This window comes from Rhinopithecus bieti, unplaced genomic scaffold (assembly GCF_001698545.2).
Source record: "Rhinopithecus bieti isolate Rb0 unplaced genomic scaffold, ASM169854v2 scaffold_26131, whole genome shotgun sequence".
NCBI lineage: Eukaryota > Metazoa > Chordata > Mammalia > Primates > Cercopithecidae > Rhinopithecus > Rhinopithecus bieti.
Window position 1 is genome coordinate 1897250 of NW_016812390.1, and position 13521 is coordinate 1910770.

General features: G+C 41.8%; 1 protein-coding gene across 2 annotated transcripts in view; it reads left to right on the forward strand.

Moving 5' to 3' along the window:
* Positions 1-13521, forward strand: part of XPC (XPC complex subunit, DNA damage recognition and repair factor) — a 33164-nt gene that overhangs the window by 814 nt on the left and 18829 nt on the right. For both annotated transcript variants that reach the window (XM_017896252.1, XM_017896253.1), the window contains exons 2-7: positions 4768-4963; positions 6983-7095; positions 9146-9269; positions 10291-10375; positions 11960-12117; positions 12612-12732. In XM_017896252.1, coding sequence (XP_017751741.1) covers positions 4768-4963; positions 6983-7095; positions 9146-9269; positions 10291-10375; positions 11960-12117; positions 12612-12732 — 797 coding nt within the window. The remainder of the gene's footprint in view (positions 1-4767; positions 4964-6982; positions 7096-9145; positions 9270-10290; positions 10376-11959; positions 12118-12611; positions 12733-13521) is intronic.

Sequence of the window (13521 nt, forward strand, 5' to 3'; positions counted from 1 at the left end):
AAGTCACCATCACCTTTCAATTGAGTGACTGCCGTTTCCTCTTTACTGGCCTCCCAGCTCTGCATCCAGCAACCCAAATAATCTTTTTTTTAAAAAAAAATCGTGCCATGCTCCTGCTTTAAACTCTCCTTGGTTTTCCATTGCTCTTAGCTTAAAATCCAATTGTCTTATCCTGGCCTGCAAGATGCTACATGTTTTGGCTCTTGCTCCCTCTCCTGTTTCTCCTACCACTTGTTTCTTTGCCAGATACCCTCCTCATTAGCCTCCTTTCTCTTCCTCACATATGCCAAGTTATTTCTTGAGCCTTTTCCTTTAATGTTCCTTCGGCCTAGGGTGACCCCCCACCATGGCTTTTGCCAGGGCTGATTTCTTCAAATCTCAAGTCAGACATTCCTTGAGCAAACTAAGGTGGTCCTTCCCAGATACCCCGCGGATACTGAAACCTGTGATGCTCAAGTACCTTATGTTTCCTCAAGTGGCCTCGTGTTTCCATGTAACCTATGCGCATACTCCGACATACTTTAAATCATCTCTAGATCACTTATAATATCTAATACAATGTAGATGCTGTGGAAATAATTGTCATACTGTATTTTTAAAATTTGTGGGTTTTCTTTTTCTCGAAATATATTCATCTGTGGTTGGTTGAATCTGTGGATGCGGGGCCCATCGATTGGTAGGGCTAAGTGCTAAATAAATATTTTTTATTTTTTATTTTTTTCGGGATGGAGTCTCACTCTGTCACTGAGGCTGGAGTGCAATGGCATGACCTCTGCCTCCCAGGTTCAAGCGATTCTCCTGCCTCAGCCTCCTGAGTAGCTGGTATTACAGGTGACTGCCACCATGCCCGGCTAATTTTTGTATTTTAGTAGAGATGGGGTTTCGCCATGTTGGCCAGTCTGGTCTCAAACTCCTAACCTCAGGTGATCCATTCGCCTCGGCCTGCCAAAGTGCTGGGATTATAGGCATGAGCCACTGTGCCTGGCCAATAAATATTTTAAATAATTGCAAAATGCAGGCTGTAGAAGGAATTTCTGGGTCTCCTGAAATAACTGGGTAGATTAGGTAACCAGAAAAGACTATCACACTCGATTCTGTGTTTCTATATCGATTATAACTTCATCATCCATTTGAAAATAATCAAATGGTAATAATTGCTAAACTTAGAAGGTGATTTACCTCATATGTAATATTTTGAGTTCCATTTTATTTATTCATTCAAATAACATATTTTGAGTACTATGTGCTGCACATGAATGAGGTGACATGGGAAATAAACATATCTTGGAGGATCATAGAGTAGTGTTAACATGACATTTGCATGTAAGATACTTAAGGCAGAGTGTGCTAAATACTGTGGAAGAAGGTACAAGGCTTTGTAGCTTCCAAAGGATTAATCAAGTTTGACTAGCGTGATCGGGGAACGCTTTCTAAAGTTGTTTGATCTGTGATTTAAAGGATGGTTGCTATTTTAGCAAGGGGTCACAAAAAAGGGGCTGGTATTCTAGTCAGAATGTAATTTGGATATATGGCAATTAAAAATTAAAGGTTGTAATCTGATGGAAATGCTACCTGCATTCCTCCCAGCTCAACACTTCACCTGGGTTCCAGCTTGGTAGAGCTTCAATTCTTAGTTATATGCACTTGGGTGAATTATTTTGAACAAATATTTTAGCTCTTCTAAACTTCTTCTATGAAATATAATAACTGCCTTACAGGGTGGCTGTGAGTTTTCAATGGGATAGCATATAAAGCCAAGAGCTTTAGCTTTACCCATGTTAGGTAATTAGTTGGGCTAGCTGGTGTCATTCAGCCTAAATGGAGGTAAGGATGCACCCAAGTTTACTCTGCTAGCCAGAGGAGCTAGCAGTCAGTTCTCAAGGCAGCTTCCAGATCTGCAGAGTTACAACTTTTGTTGTGGTTTGGTGGTTTGTTGGGGAAGCATAGACTTAGCAAGTGTGGTTTGGGCTGCAGGTGACAATAATTTGGTGACTGTCAGTGTAGTTTCTAACACTGTAATAGTGTAGGTTTTAACAGCACCCCTGTACATGCAAATGAAGGTGATACTTGGCTGCTTTCGACAAATAGGAAAAAAGAAAACAGGCTTCCACGTGATTTCCTTTGTGTTACTAAAGCACCTCTGGTTTCTTTGCGTTTCTTCTCAATGTTAACACCTTCGGTGATAATCCGTTAACTCCTTCAACAGCTGTTTATTGAGCGCCTACTATTTTCAGGCACTGTTCCAGGTACTAGGATAATAGTGGTGAACAAGACAGGTGAGGCACCTACTCTCATGATTATAATCAGGGGGGAGGGGTAAGTAGAGCAGATAACAAGTTGAAGAAAAACAGATTCACATAATGGTAAGAGCTATCACCCTGTGTTTAGACTGCTGTGATAAAACTTATTTGGGTACGTAACAGAAAATGCTTCTATAGATGGAAAAAAAAAATCCTCGAACTTAAATGGGGCTGGGGAAGAGGCAGCTAAATGGGAATCAGTGTCAGGGAAGGCCTTTGTAAGGAGGTGGCATTTTGAGGCAGTTAGTGTAAGTTTGAGCCATTCATAGGACGTTCTGGGGACAAGAGTTCTAGGCAGAGAGAACAGTGTGTTTAAACACTCTTAGGAGGGAATGAACTTGGCCAGTTGCCTGGACACAGTGAGTGAGGGGCTGGGTAGGAGAAGTGGGCAAGGGCCTGAGCTTGGATACCAAGCTAAGGAGTTGGAATTTTATTCTGAGTGCTGTGAGTTGCTGCTGGAAGGTTTACTCCGGTGTTCTTATTAAATCCCAGTAGATGGGCAAGCAGACCACAGTGGTAATTCCTGCCCTACTGAAAGAACGCTGAGCTCAAGGAGGCTGCTTAGGCATATTAGATCACTCAAGATTTTGGAGAGTCCTGGAAAAGAGTCTCTAGATGCTTAGGGACCAAAGAATAGCAAAGAATAGAAAGTCACCCATGAAATAATGGTCTGTTTCCTTCTAGTCTGTTTTTTACATAGCAGAAAGCATGCTGTAAAATCAACTTTGCATGATTAACATTACATCATCTATCGTTTATCTTAAAGGGTGACTCGATTATATTTTGTTGTGTGGCTCTGCCGTAAGTTACTTAACAATTATCTCATGGTTGTACGTTCAGATTATTGTTAGATGCTTTTGAATACTATAAACATCCTTTTGATTCAGTTTTGTGTTTCCTTTTCCCCCCTTTCCTTTTTAACTCCTCTACCTTTCTCTTCAAACACAGAAATAAAAGCTATGCTTTTTAACTAACCAGAAAAGTTTGTGATGCCTCTGAAGTATCCTCCTACCTGCTTTTTTTTAGATTAGTAGAAATTGAAGTATTTCGCATCTTTGCCTATTAGAGGGCTAAATACCATTGTAAGATCCAGAAATTTTAATTTTAGGGCCACCCTCCTCAAACTGTCAAATCTTAAGTTTTATGCAGCCTCTGGCCTTGGAATAGGCAGTCTGTTCTCAGATTTGAAAAAATTAATTTTGAAATATTTTGTACTTCAAAATTTTTCCTTATTTTTTGGTTTCCACTAAAATGTTTAAAATGGGAGTACATAAATTCCTTGTTTTATAAAACATTTAAAGGAAACAACAGAATCAGTATTTATCTAGCATTAAAGAAGATGCTTCTTGTGATAGTGAATTTTATTAATATTTAAGTAATGATTTCATCTAGTCAGAAAGGGGAGAGTCTTTTTTCCCTCATGCAAAAGGTAGTGATCTTTGTGCGAATATAGAATACCTATCCAGAGAGTCAGCCAAGCAAACAATGAAAAGACTGAATTATTAAAATACTTCTTATATTTTCGGTTAATGTTGCTACGTATCCCCTCAAGTCCCTTATGGAACTCGTCAATAAAAAGTAGAGTATTTTTTTTTCTAAAGATTAATTGAAGCAGAGTCATTGCAAAGACAAAAGAGGATTTATTTCAGATACAAGATAATTTGTGTGAATATATTTGCAAAATAGAAAACTATCCTTCTCTGCCATATTATTTATTAAAACTAAACTATTAATATTATTATATGTAAATAAACCATAATTTTAGATGCCCCAATTTGACTAAAACCAGCAGCTTATGCATTTATTTCCTTTTAACAAAAAATAATTATTTTAAGAAAATACTTTTGAATTATTGCTGTCTTTTTCCAACTGTAAGTTTGCTGAGGTGGTTGGTATATGAGTGCCATTTGGGTTACATTGGAAAGCTTTCAGAGCAGTGTGTGTTTTGAGCAGTTTGGTCTTGAAGGTTGGCAGAAATGTAGATTAATAGTAATGATGTTGTGGTAAAACTTGGACATGTTTATGTACTTAACATTTTACTTAAGAGGAGTGCAGTATCCCTAAGACAAACAATTAGTCTTGGCAGATGATAAATAAATAGGGTGCTAATTAATGGATGTTGTATTTTCTTGGCAGGAATCTTGTATTTTCCTTTCCAGGATGTTGTATTTTCCTGGCTGACATTTAAGATCTGGAAGTTAGGTTTTATTTGAGTCCTGTAGTATTTTCTGTAGTCATAGGAGAAGTAAAGTGCTGATAAAGGAAAATGGTTTTTACTATAAACATAGACTAGCCGCAGGTGGGTAGAGGCTGAGAGCTGATTGCTGACCAGACAGGGCATGGTGAACAGGTGATGGAGATCGGGTTTGGAGACAGATCATAGAGCCTTTTCATGCCCTTGCCCATAAGCTGCACTGCCTCCACCTTTCCTTCCACCCCTCACCTCATGTTCTGTATGGTCACCTAGATGCCTTTGAAGATGAGAAACCCCCAAAGAAGAGCCTTCTCTCCAAAGTTTCACAAGGAAAGAGGAAGAGAGGCTGCAGTGATCCTGGGGGTTCAGCAGGTGGTCCAGCAAAAAAGAAAGTGGCCAAGGTGACTGTTAAATCTGAAAACCTCAAGGTTATAAAGGATGAAGCCCTCAGCGATGGGGATGACTTCAGGTGAGATGCCTGCAAAGCTTTGTCTCAGGTCTTGATTTTTCTCATCAGAGAATTGTAATGAAAACCTCTATTCTTACTTATCACTGGGGTCCATGGAAGATTGGATCTTTAAGCTCTTCTAGGTACAACTCAGACCTGTAAGAACTGGAAACTTTACAGGTAAGAACAGTGACAGCGTGTAGAAAGTGATTTATTCATGCTTCCACATCCAGACAGTGGCAAAAACAGGAGAACCCAGGTCTTCTGACTCCTGGTCCAGTGTTCTTTCTACTACACAAAAATATTAGATATAACACAAAATATTTACCTGCCATTTCAGCTTTATCTCATACTACTTTCCTCAAGCACGCTCTTCTCTGGCCCACCTGGACTTCTCATCATTCACTGAACACATTCTCGTACTTTCTGCACCTGCATTGTGCTCATGGTATTCCCTCTACCTGGAGTGCTTGCTGGCTTCCATCTTGAAGATGCAGATCCGAAACCACCTACTCTAGAGGCTTCACTGATTCTTCCCCCTTCTCTCCTCTGATTTCCTGCAGTGCTTCTAGGGAGTGTGATATGTGTACCAGTTGTTACCATGCCACATACCCAGGCTTACTACCCTGTGACCTCTCAGAGAGCTAGAACCATGTGGAGTTCATTTTCATTGCCCTGTAGCATCGATTGCAGGGCCTTTTATTTGGCAGAAACTGAAAAAGTATTTTTGCAGTGAATGAGCATTTATAGTAATATGTTGTGAACAGTGATTATGAGCCCAGGGAACACTTGGTTATCTGCCTCTTAAGAAAGTTGAGGGGTGGGGAGAAGAGGAAGAACAGAGGGGTAGTTGTTCCTTTGCTTCTTAAACAAATCCTCACTCCCAGCCACCATGCCCGGCTAATTTTTATATTTTTAGTAGAGATGGGGTTCCACCATGTTGGTGTTGAACTCCTGACCTCGGGTGATCTGCCCAGCTCAGCCTCCCAAAGTGCTGGGCTTACAGGCGTGAGCCACTGCGCCTAGCCTCCCCTAGACTTTTCTGAAGAATGCCTCTGAGCTTACTACTTTACAGTTGCCTCCCCTCACTAGTTGAATTGTATCTCCAGAGACATATACATAGAGATAGGCCATGATACTGCCAACGAAAGCTCTGAGTTCCCCTTTCCCTCTCCTCTGAGCACCGACCATGGTCATTTCTGCTATGTTCATTCTAAGGGGAAATTTTTATTGCTGTGGTGTTGAGGGAAAGTGGTACCCTAAAAAAAGAGCGTATTACTAGAGCTCAAGATTGATGATTGGTTATTTTAAATGTTTATGCCAAAATCCTAGATAATATTCTCACTTGGTACCAAGTGCCAGAGTTTACACAAGTTAAAAGTAACTGGATACTCTAGACACATTTTGTATATGAATTTGCAGAAATGTATTACGAATCAGCAAGTACTTAGTCTTGAACCATTGTTTAGCCAACTACTTATCTATGTTATTATCTATTTAGCTAGCTAGCTGTCTATGTATCTTGTTATTTATGACTCACCTATGTGTAGTCACATCCCTGCTTGAAGTTAGAATGCTACGAACTTCAGTCTCCTTACATCATATTTCTTAAAGATGGAAAAGAAGTCTGAGTAGGCTTATAGTAGGATAAGTAAATGTAAATTTTATTCTCTTCTTTCTGGCCTCCAAATGCACGTATATCACACAGATACCACAGTTCTGGAACTCATGTTATTATTTTGGTGTCTTCTAACTTTTCCTTGTTATGTCCAGGCACAGCTATGTCTTCTTTCACACAGATCTAGATTGGAGGTTTTTTGACAGCACATCTGGTATGTATTAGATGATCAGAGCACGTCTTGATGAGATGTTGAGACACGTGTTGATGGAGGAAGTGAGGCTCAGAGCTTACTAATCATCTTTAAATAGTTGCCACAGATTCTCAATAAATAGGAGGGGTTTTAAAAATTCCATTTAGCTTGAATGGAACTCTAGGATATCTGAGCCGCCTTCATCTTCCTTCCTGTGGTCTTTGCACAGGGACTTTCCAAGTGACCTCAAGAAGGCACACCATCTGAAGAGAGGGGCTACCATGAATGAAGACAGCAATAAAGAAGAGGAAGAAAGTGAAGATGACTGGGAAGAGGTTGAAGGTGAAACAACTCTCTTTGTTTTCAGAACTCTTTGGTTCTGTTTGTTTTTTTTTGTTTGTTTGATTCTGTTTGGAGTCAAATCACCAATTGCAATCCTTTTGTTTCCTTTTGAGCTAATTAGACCACAGATAAGGTTGTACTAGGGACTTGCTTTGCTATATATGGAAAAACTCATGGCCAAGTTACCAAAGAAGGCTGTTGACTCTCTTCCTCTGGTGACTGTCAATGGGGTAGATATAAATAGAGAGGCAGCACTATTTAGAAGGAGCACAGGCTTTGAAAGTAGTTAGAACTGGGTTCAGTGCTCAACTTTGCCACTTAGGTAGCAGTGTGAGTGAGTAATTTAATCTTGAGCAAGTAACTTCACCTCTCTGAACTGAGTTTTCTCAGTGGTAACACTCTGTAAACACTGAATGTTTAGTGTGAACCATTCACAGTATAGGCTGTAGGATTATTGTGGGGAAAAGAAAGTTTGCAAATGTAATGGGCCTAATGTATTATACACTCACAGTAAATACCAGCTAATGTTATCATCCCTGATTCCTTCTGTCTGGCCTGACTTTTCCCCACCTTTTTATTTTGAAAGTGTTCAAATGTATCAAAAAAGTGAAAAATGTAATATATGTCCTCTTCACCTAGGTTCATTAACATTTTGCCACTTTGAATGTATGTTTCCCTCTGTAAATATTCATTGTGGAACCATTTGAAAATAAGTTGTAGATATTCTGATATTCCACTGCTGAATACTTCAGCATGCATTTCCTAATAATTAGACATTCTTGTGCATGACACAATGACCTTATCACACCTAAGAAAATGAAAAATAAGTCCCCAATTATGAAAACATCCTTTATTACTGTTTCTTTTTCCACACCAAGATCCAACCAAGCCTTGTATTTGATCGTTATGTCTCTTCAGTCTCTTAATATAGAGCAGTGGCTCCCGCCCACCACCTTGTTTTGCTTTTCATAGCACTGCCTTTTTTGAAGGGTCATAGTCTTTTGTTTTGTAGACTGTCTCATGTTCTGGTTTTGTCTGATAAACAGTCACACATCTTTTGATGTTGTTAAACTTGTTTCAATATTCCTGTATTTCTTGTAAACTAAATCCAAAGATGTGATTTAATTTTGATTAAACTTTTTTTTTTTTTTTTTTTTTTTGGCAAGAATCCTTCCTAGGTGATGCTTTAAACCTCATCTTACATTGATTAAGCCACTTCTAATGTGAGGTTGTTCCTCTTCTAGTCATGCTACCTTTAAGCTAGCTGTACTACCATGTCCTTTTGACATGACCTCATTAGTCTTTGAGAACATTTTTGTTCGGCTTATACTTTTCTTGCTGTAGACTTGAAACCAGCTTCTTTTCTTCAAGAAGCTGTGGTTCATTTTAATAGAGATTCGTGTATAGAGACCAAGATCTGGCATTGGATGCATTCTTTGCCAGTGAGATGTCATGGCTTCTAGGCCTCTTTTAAGGAACTTTTGCTAATGAAGTTTTCAATTAGATCCAGTTCAGCAAGTTCAGTCCTTTTCAGCTACTGTATACAAGCAATGTAGGGTGCGAAGAGGTGAAAAGGATGTATTTCTTGTCACTTTGAGAATGAAAGACGGACACCTAAGTCATGACTCTATACAAAGCAATTTGTGCTAATTGTTATTATAGTGAAATAGAATGCAGAGAAAAGGAGATTATTCTCATTTGACTTTTTTTTTTTAAAGAGTTTTAAGTATATACATACATGCATGAGTGTCAGCTTTTTAATAGAGGGATCTGTATCTGATTCAACCCAGTATCTCTATGCTTTAGGTCCTTTATCTAAAGACTGCCTGGGTCGTGTGGGTTAAATGAGACACATGAGTATATAACACTCAGCACAGTGCCTGGCACATGGTAGGACTCAGGGCAGGGCATGCCTAGGGGTCTCTGTGGGCTATCTCTCTCACATTCATGCCTCACTTCCTCCTTCCCAGCAGAACCTTGATTCTGTTCAGTACAGTAGCTTTTATTATTGTTGTTACTATTACTGATTTTTTAAAATGCTTGTTGATAGAACTTAGTGAGCCTGTGCTGGGTGACGTGAGAGAAAGTACAGCCTTCTCTCAATCTCTTCTGCCTGTGAAGCCAGTGGAGATAGAGATTGAAACGCCAGAGCAGGCGAAGACAAGAGAAAGAAGGTAAGCTTAGGCCCTTGCTTCTAGGTTCCTGTCACATGTAGTTGGCAACAGCTGCTGCTTAGGAGGACTTTGGAGAAACTTGTACGGGACCAGGACGGAGTATCAAAGTTTTTGTGAACCTTGGGTCAGGAACCTGATTTACCTTTAGAGACTTGAATGAGACACCTTCGTGTCCTGGCTGGGGTGGGGGATGAGGAGAGGGAACTCCTGTGTGCCAAGGATTGAGCAGGTCATCCGTTATCTTACCTAATCCTTAGAAAAGTGTTATGAATGAGGAGCCAGAGGCTCAGAGACACTAAGTAATGTTTCAGGAGTCACTTAGCCAGTAATTGAGGAGCTGAGACCTAATCCTTCTCATTGACTTGGAATTCACGTTTTCCCTACCATGTCACGCTGCAGGACTTGAGGCAGTGCCCACCGTGGTAGGGAGCCCCTGTCCTTCCCACCATCCTGGAGTACCTCTGCAGCCTCTGATGACCTGGGAATATGGAGCCTCTGATGGCTTGGGAAGTACACTGTGCGATGGGCACATTACTAGGCACAGAAGAGGGAGATAATACAAATCATTCAAGAAGTGTCAAGTTGTCTTGAAGATTCATGGTATACAGACTGAAAGAGATTTTACACTATAACAGTGTCACGTAAATGACGATGTGTTAATTTAACATTAATAAAGGTAATGGCTGCTAAGTAGAGAGTCAATAGTCGGAAGAGTTGGACAGCCAGAGAAGACATCCTGGGAGAAGTGAGCTTTGAGGCATGTAGGTGAGGTGTGGTCTGCTGTTGGTTGAGAGGAGGGTTGTCTGGGTACAGAATGCCCCAGGCCAAGGTTTGCTGATGAGAAGGAGCCAAAGAGCCTGCAGGAAATAGCTGGGTTGCAGATGGACTTGAGTAGCACAGCCTTGTGTAGGGAAACAGGGAGAGTGATTCACTGTCATCCAAGGAGAAGGAATTGCCTGGGGGAGTGGAATCTGGTTTCAGTTCCCCACTTCATTCCCAGATTTTTCACTATGTGTTGCAGTGAAAAGATAAAACTGGAGTTTGAGACACATCTTCGGAGGGCGATGAAACGTTTCAATAAAGAGGTCCATGCGGACACACACAAGGTAAGGATAAGGGATGATGGGGAAGAACTGTTCGTTGTCAGCGGTAAGAGCTTGTGCTCACCGAGGCTTTATTTCTGGCTTTGCTGCTCACTCTGTGGCCATGGCAAGTTTCTTACTCTCTCCGAGCATTTGTGTCCTCATCGGGGAAGTAGGGGTAGTAATAGTGTCTGCCTGGGAGGGTGGTTGTGTATTATAGGTAAGGTAACTTACAGCACAATGCCTGGCATGCAGCAGAGGCTAAATAACGAGTACTTGCCTTCCATCTCTCCTTTCAGCCATTTAATATCATTAATTCTAATCCCAGCTGCAGGCACTGGCTTTTAACTTTACCTGATAATTATTGAACACCTATACACACCTAGCAAGGTGCTTGGCGTGGTGGGGATAGAGACTTGGATAAAGCTTATTTCCTACAATTGAGGAGTATCTGATCTCTAGATGGAACAAGGACTTCCAAACAGAGAAACTCAAGACTATGCCTGGAACAGTGAAAGAGATCAGCATGGCTCTGTGGAGCTGGGCAAGGCTTTATGTAGGAGAAAGGATTAGAGCCGGGTCTAGGAGAAAAAGTTGAAGACTATAGCCAAGTTGTGGAGGGGATGGCAAGGCGCCCAGCTCACCTGCATGTGTGGAGTGTATAGGCTGGGGGGTGGGGGTGAAGGGAGGGCAGACTTTGGTTTCCCTTTGATGGATGGTGGGCTGCCAGAGAGGATAGCGATGGGAGGGGGGAGATGCTTTATGTGCAGCTGCTCCAGAAATCTAGAGGTGCAAGGATGGTGATGAAGTTAGAGAGGGTCGCCTCCTTCATCCAGGCCTGGGGCAAGAAATGAGACAGCTTTGTGCCTTTCACCTCTTGTTGGGTGCTGGAGGTGAAAGAAAGGGAAGATGACTCTCAGGTTTGAGACCTGAGTGAGGAAAGAGAGGCAGCACTATTGATTAAAATAGAGCGACTGTTAGTAGGGGAGGAGGAAGCCAAGGTTGAAGGGAAAATGACGCAAAGCAGTGTGTGAAAAGGGGGAAGAGGCCGTATAATCATTTTAGTAGGTGGATGAAGGGTGGGTTTTGGGGTCAGAGGAAGGGCGAAGATGTGGAGCCTGTGACAGAAGGTTGGGCTCAAACACCCAAGGAGGTGGTGAGAGCAGCCCAGTGAGCCCAGTGAGCTGCGTCCCACCACCGGCTTCCACAGGCTTCCAGCAGTCTCGCCAGCTCCACCCCACTTGCCTTTCCTCCTGATCTCGTGGAGCAAACCCCAGATATGACAGCATTTCATCCAGAAATATTTCAGTATGTATCTCTAAAAGACAAGACCAGAACAAAAACAGTTTGTATTTTGAAAACAAAGCAGTTTGTATTTTGAAGCTTTGAGTTTTGATGATTCCTTTGAAGGAATGAGTATACAGAGAGAAAAAGAGAGGGTGAAAGACGGGCTTGGGAAGTGGCCAATACTAGTATTTTTACTTTCTTATATGTAGAAACGGCAACACATATTTCTTTCCCACAGGATGTCTTGATTTTGGCAGCAAAAGTTCCTCCTGGTCTCTGGCCTTCCTTCCATGCTGCCCCTTCCTCCTTTCCTTTTTACAGGTTCACCTTCTCTGCCTGCTAGCAAATGGCTTCTATCGAAATAGCATCTGCAGCCAACCAGACCTGCATGCTATTGGCCTTTCCATCATCCCAGCCCACTTTACCAGAGTGCTGCCTCGAGATGTGGACACCTACTACCTCGCAAACCTGGTGAAGTGGTAAGGCCCTCCGCCTGTCCTGCAGAGCTGGGGAGTGTAGGATTTGTGTTTCTCTCAGAGGCTGGGTTCAGATCACTTCCACAGACCTTCCCTGAGGTGGTAGCTATGGATCAGGTGGTGGGCATGGCATTGAAGATAGAGAAATGCCAGGCATGATCTTGCCCTGGTGTAGCTCCCAGACTGGTGGGGAGACAAATACATACCAAGTAATTACAGGGTGGCATGAGGAGTGCCCTGAAAGGGGTGTTCTGGGAACTGCAGGCTCACAGAGCAGGGGCGCTTGTCTCAGCTGGGAGGTCTGGGAAGGCTCCCCAAGGAGGTGAAGTCTGAGCTGGGTCTGCGGTGATGAAAGGAGTTAGCCAGACAGGCTGGGGAAAGTAGGACAGGGGTAGGCGGGTCTCACGATTCACTCCCTCTTTTGATTTTCTTGGCTGTAAGTGAAGATTCCCCTTTGCCCTGACCTCTGACACAAGGAACGCCTGCTTTCTCTCCAGGTTCATTGGAACATTTACAGTTAATGCAGAGCTTTCAGCCAGTGAACAAGATAACCTGCAGACAACATTGGAAAGAAGATTTGCTATTTACTCCGCTCGAGATGACGAGGAATTAGTCCATGTAAGTGGTTCCATCCAGATCACTGTTTTTTATCAGTACTGGTAACTAATGATAATGGCAGCCACGTGCCAGATGCCATTCCTAGTGTGTTACCAACACTACCTTAGTCCTCATAATGACGTTGATAGCTGCTGAAGCTCAGAATAGCTACTTGATGCCTCTAAGATCTTTTCCTTGGTGAGCCTGAGAATCGAGATTGGGATTGGAGTCTGAGTGGCAGGCCTGCGTGCTTTCCTCCCTGTCGCCTCTAGTGCTGGTGTACCAAAAGCCCATAATTTTGGTCAGATGTGCTAGAAATATTTTCATTAATTATTCCAATTTTGTCTTCAAAAGTCCCAAGGAAATGTTTTTTCAAATGGGATGCTGAAGTCCTTGAGAATGTGTTTTTGTATCTCACATTTGGGTGATGACACTGGCAGGCAGCAGTGCAGTGAGGAGGGTTCTGTCCATAAAAAAGAATCGTGATAGCAGAGTGCTCCAGGGACAGGCAGGCTTTATCAAATGCCTACAGGCACCTGTAGGTAAGGCTCTGTCTGAATAAAACAAAAACAGAGATCGAAATGTGGTTTTATCCCTAGAAGATTCCTATTAATCCATACAGTTCAATCTGGAAGTCCCAGATTCTCTGGAGAAAAGACCAGATTTTCATATCTGTAGAGGCCAAATGGTTGACATCTTTAGTTCTCTTCTTCTGTATTGCTTTTAAAAAGCCTAAGATATTTGGCAAGGCTGATAATGATGTTATAATATACTGCCCAAAGAAAACCTATTTTTTTTTTTTTTTTTTTT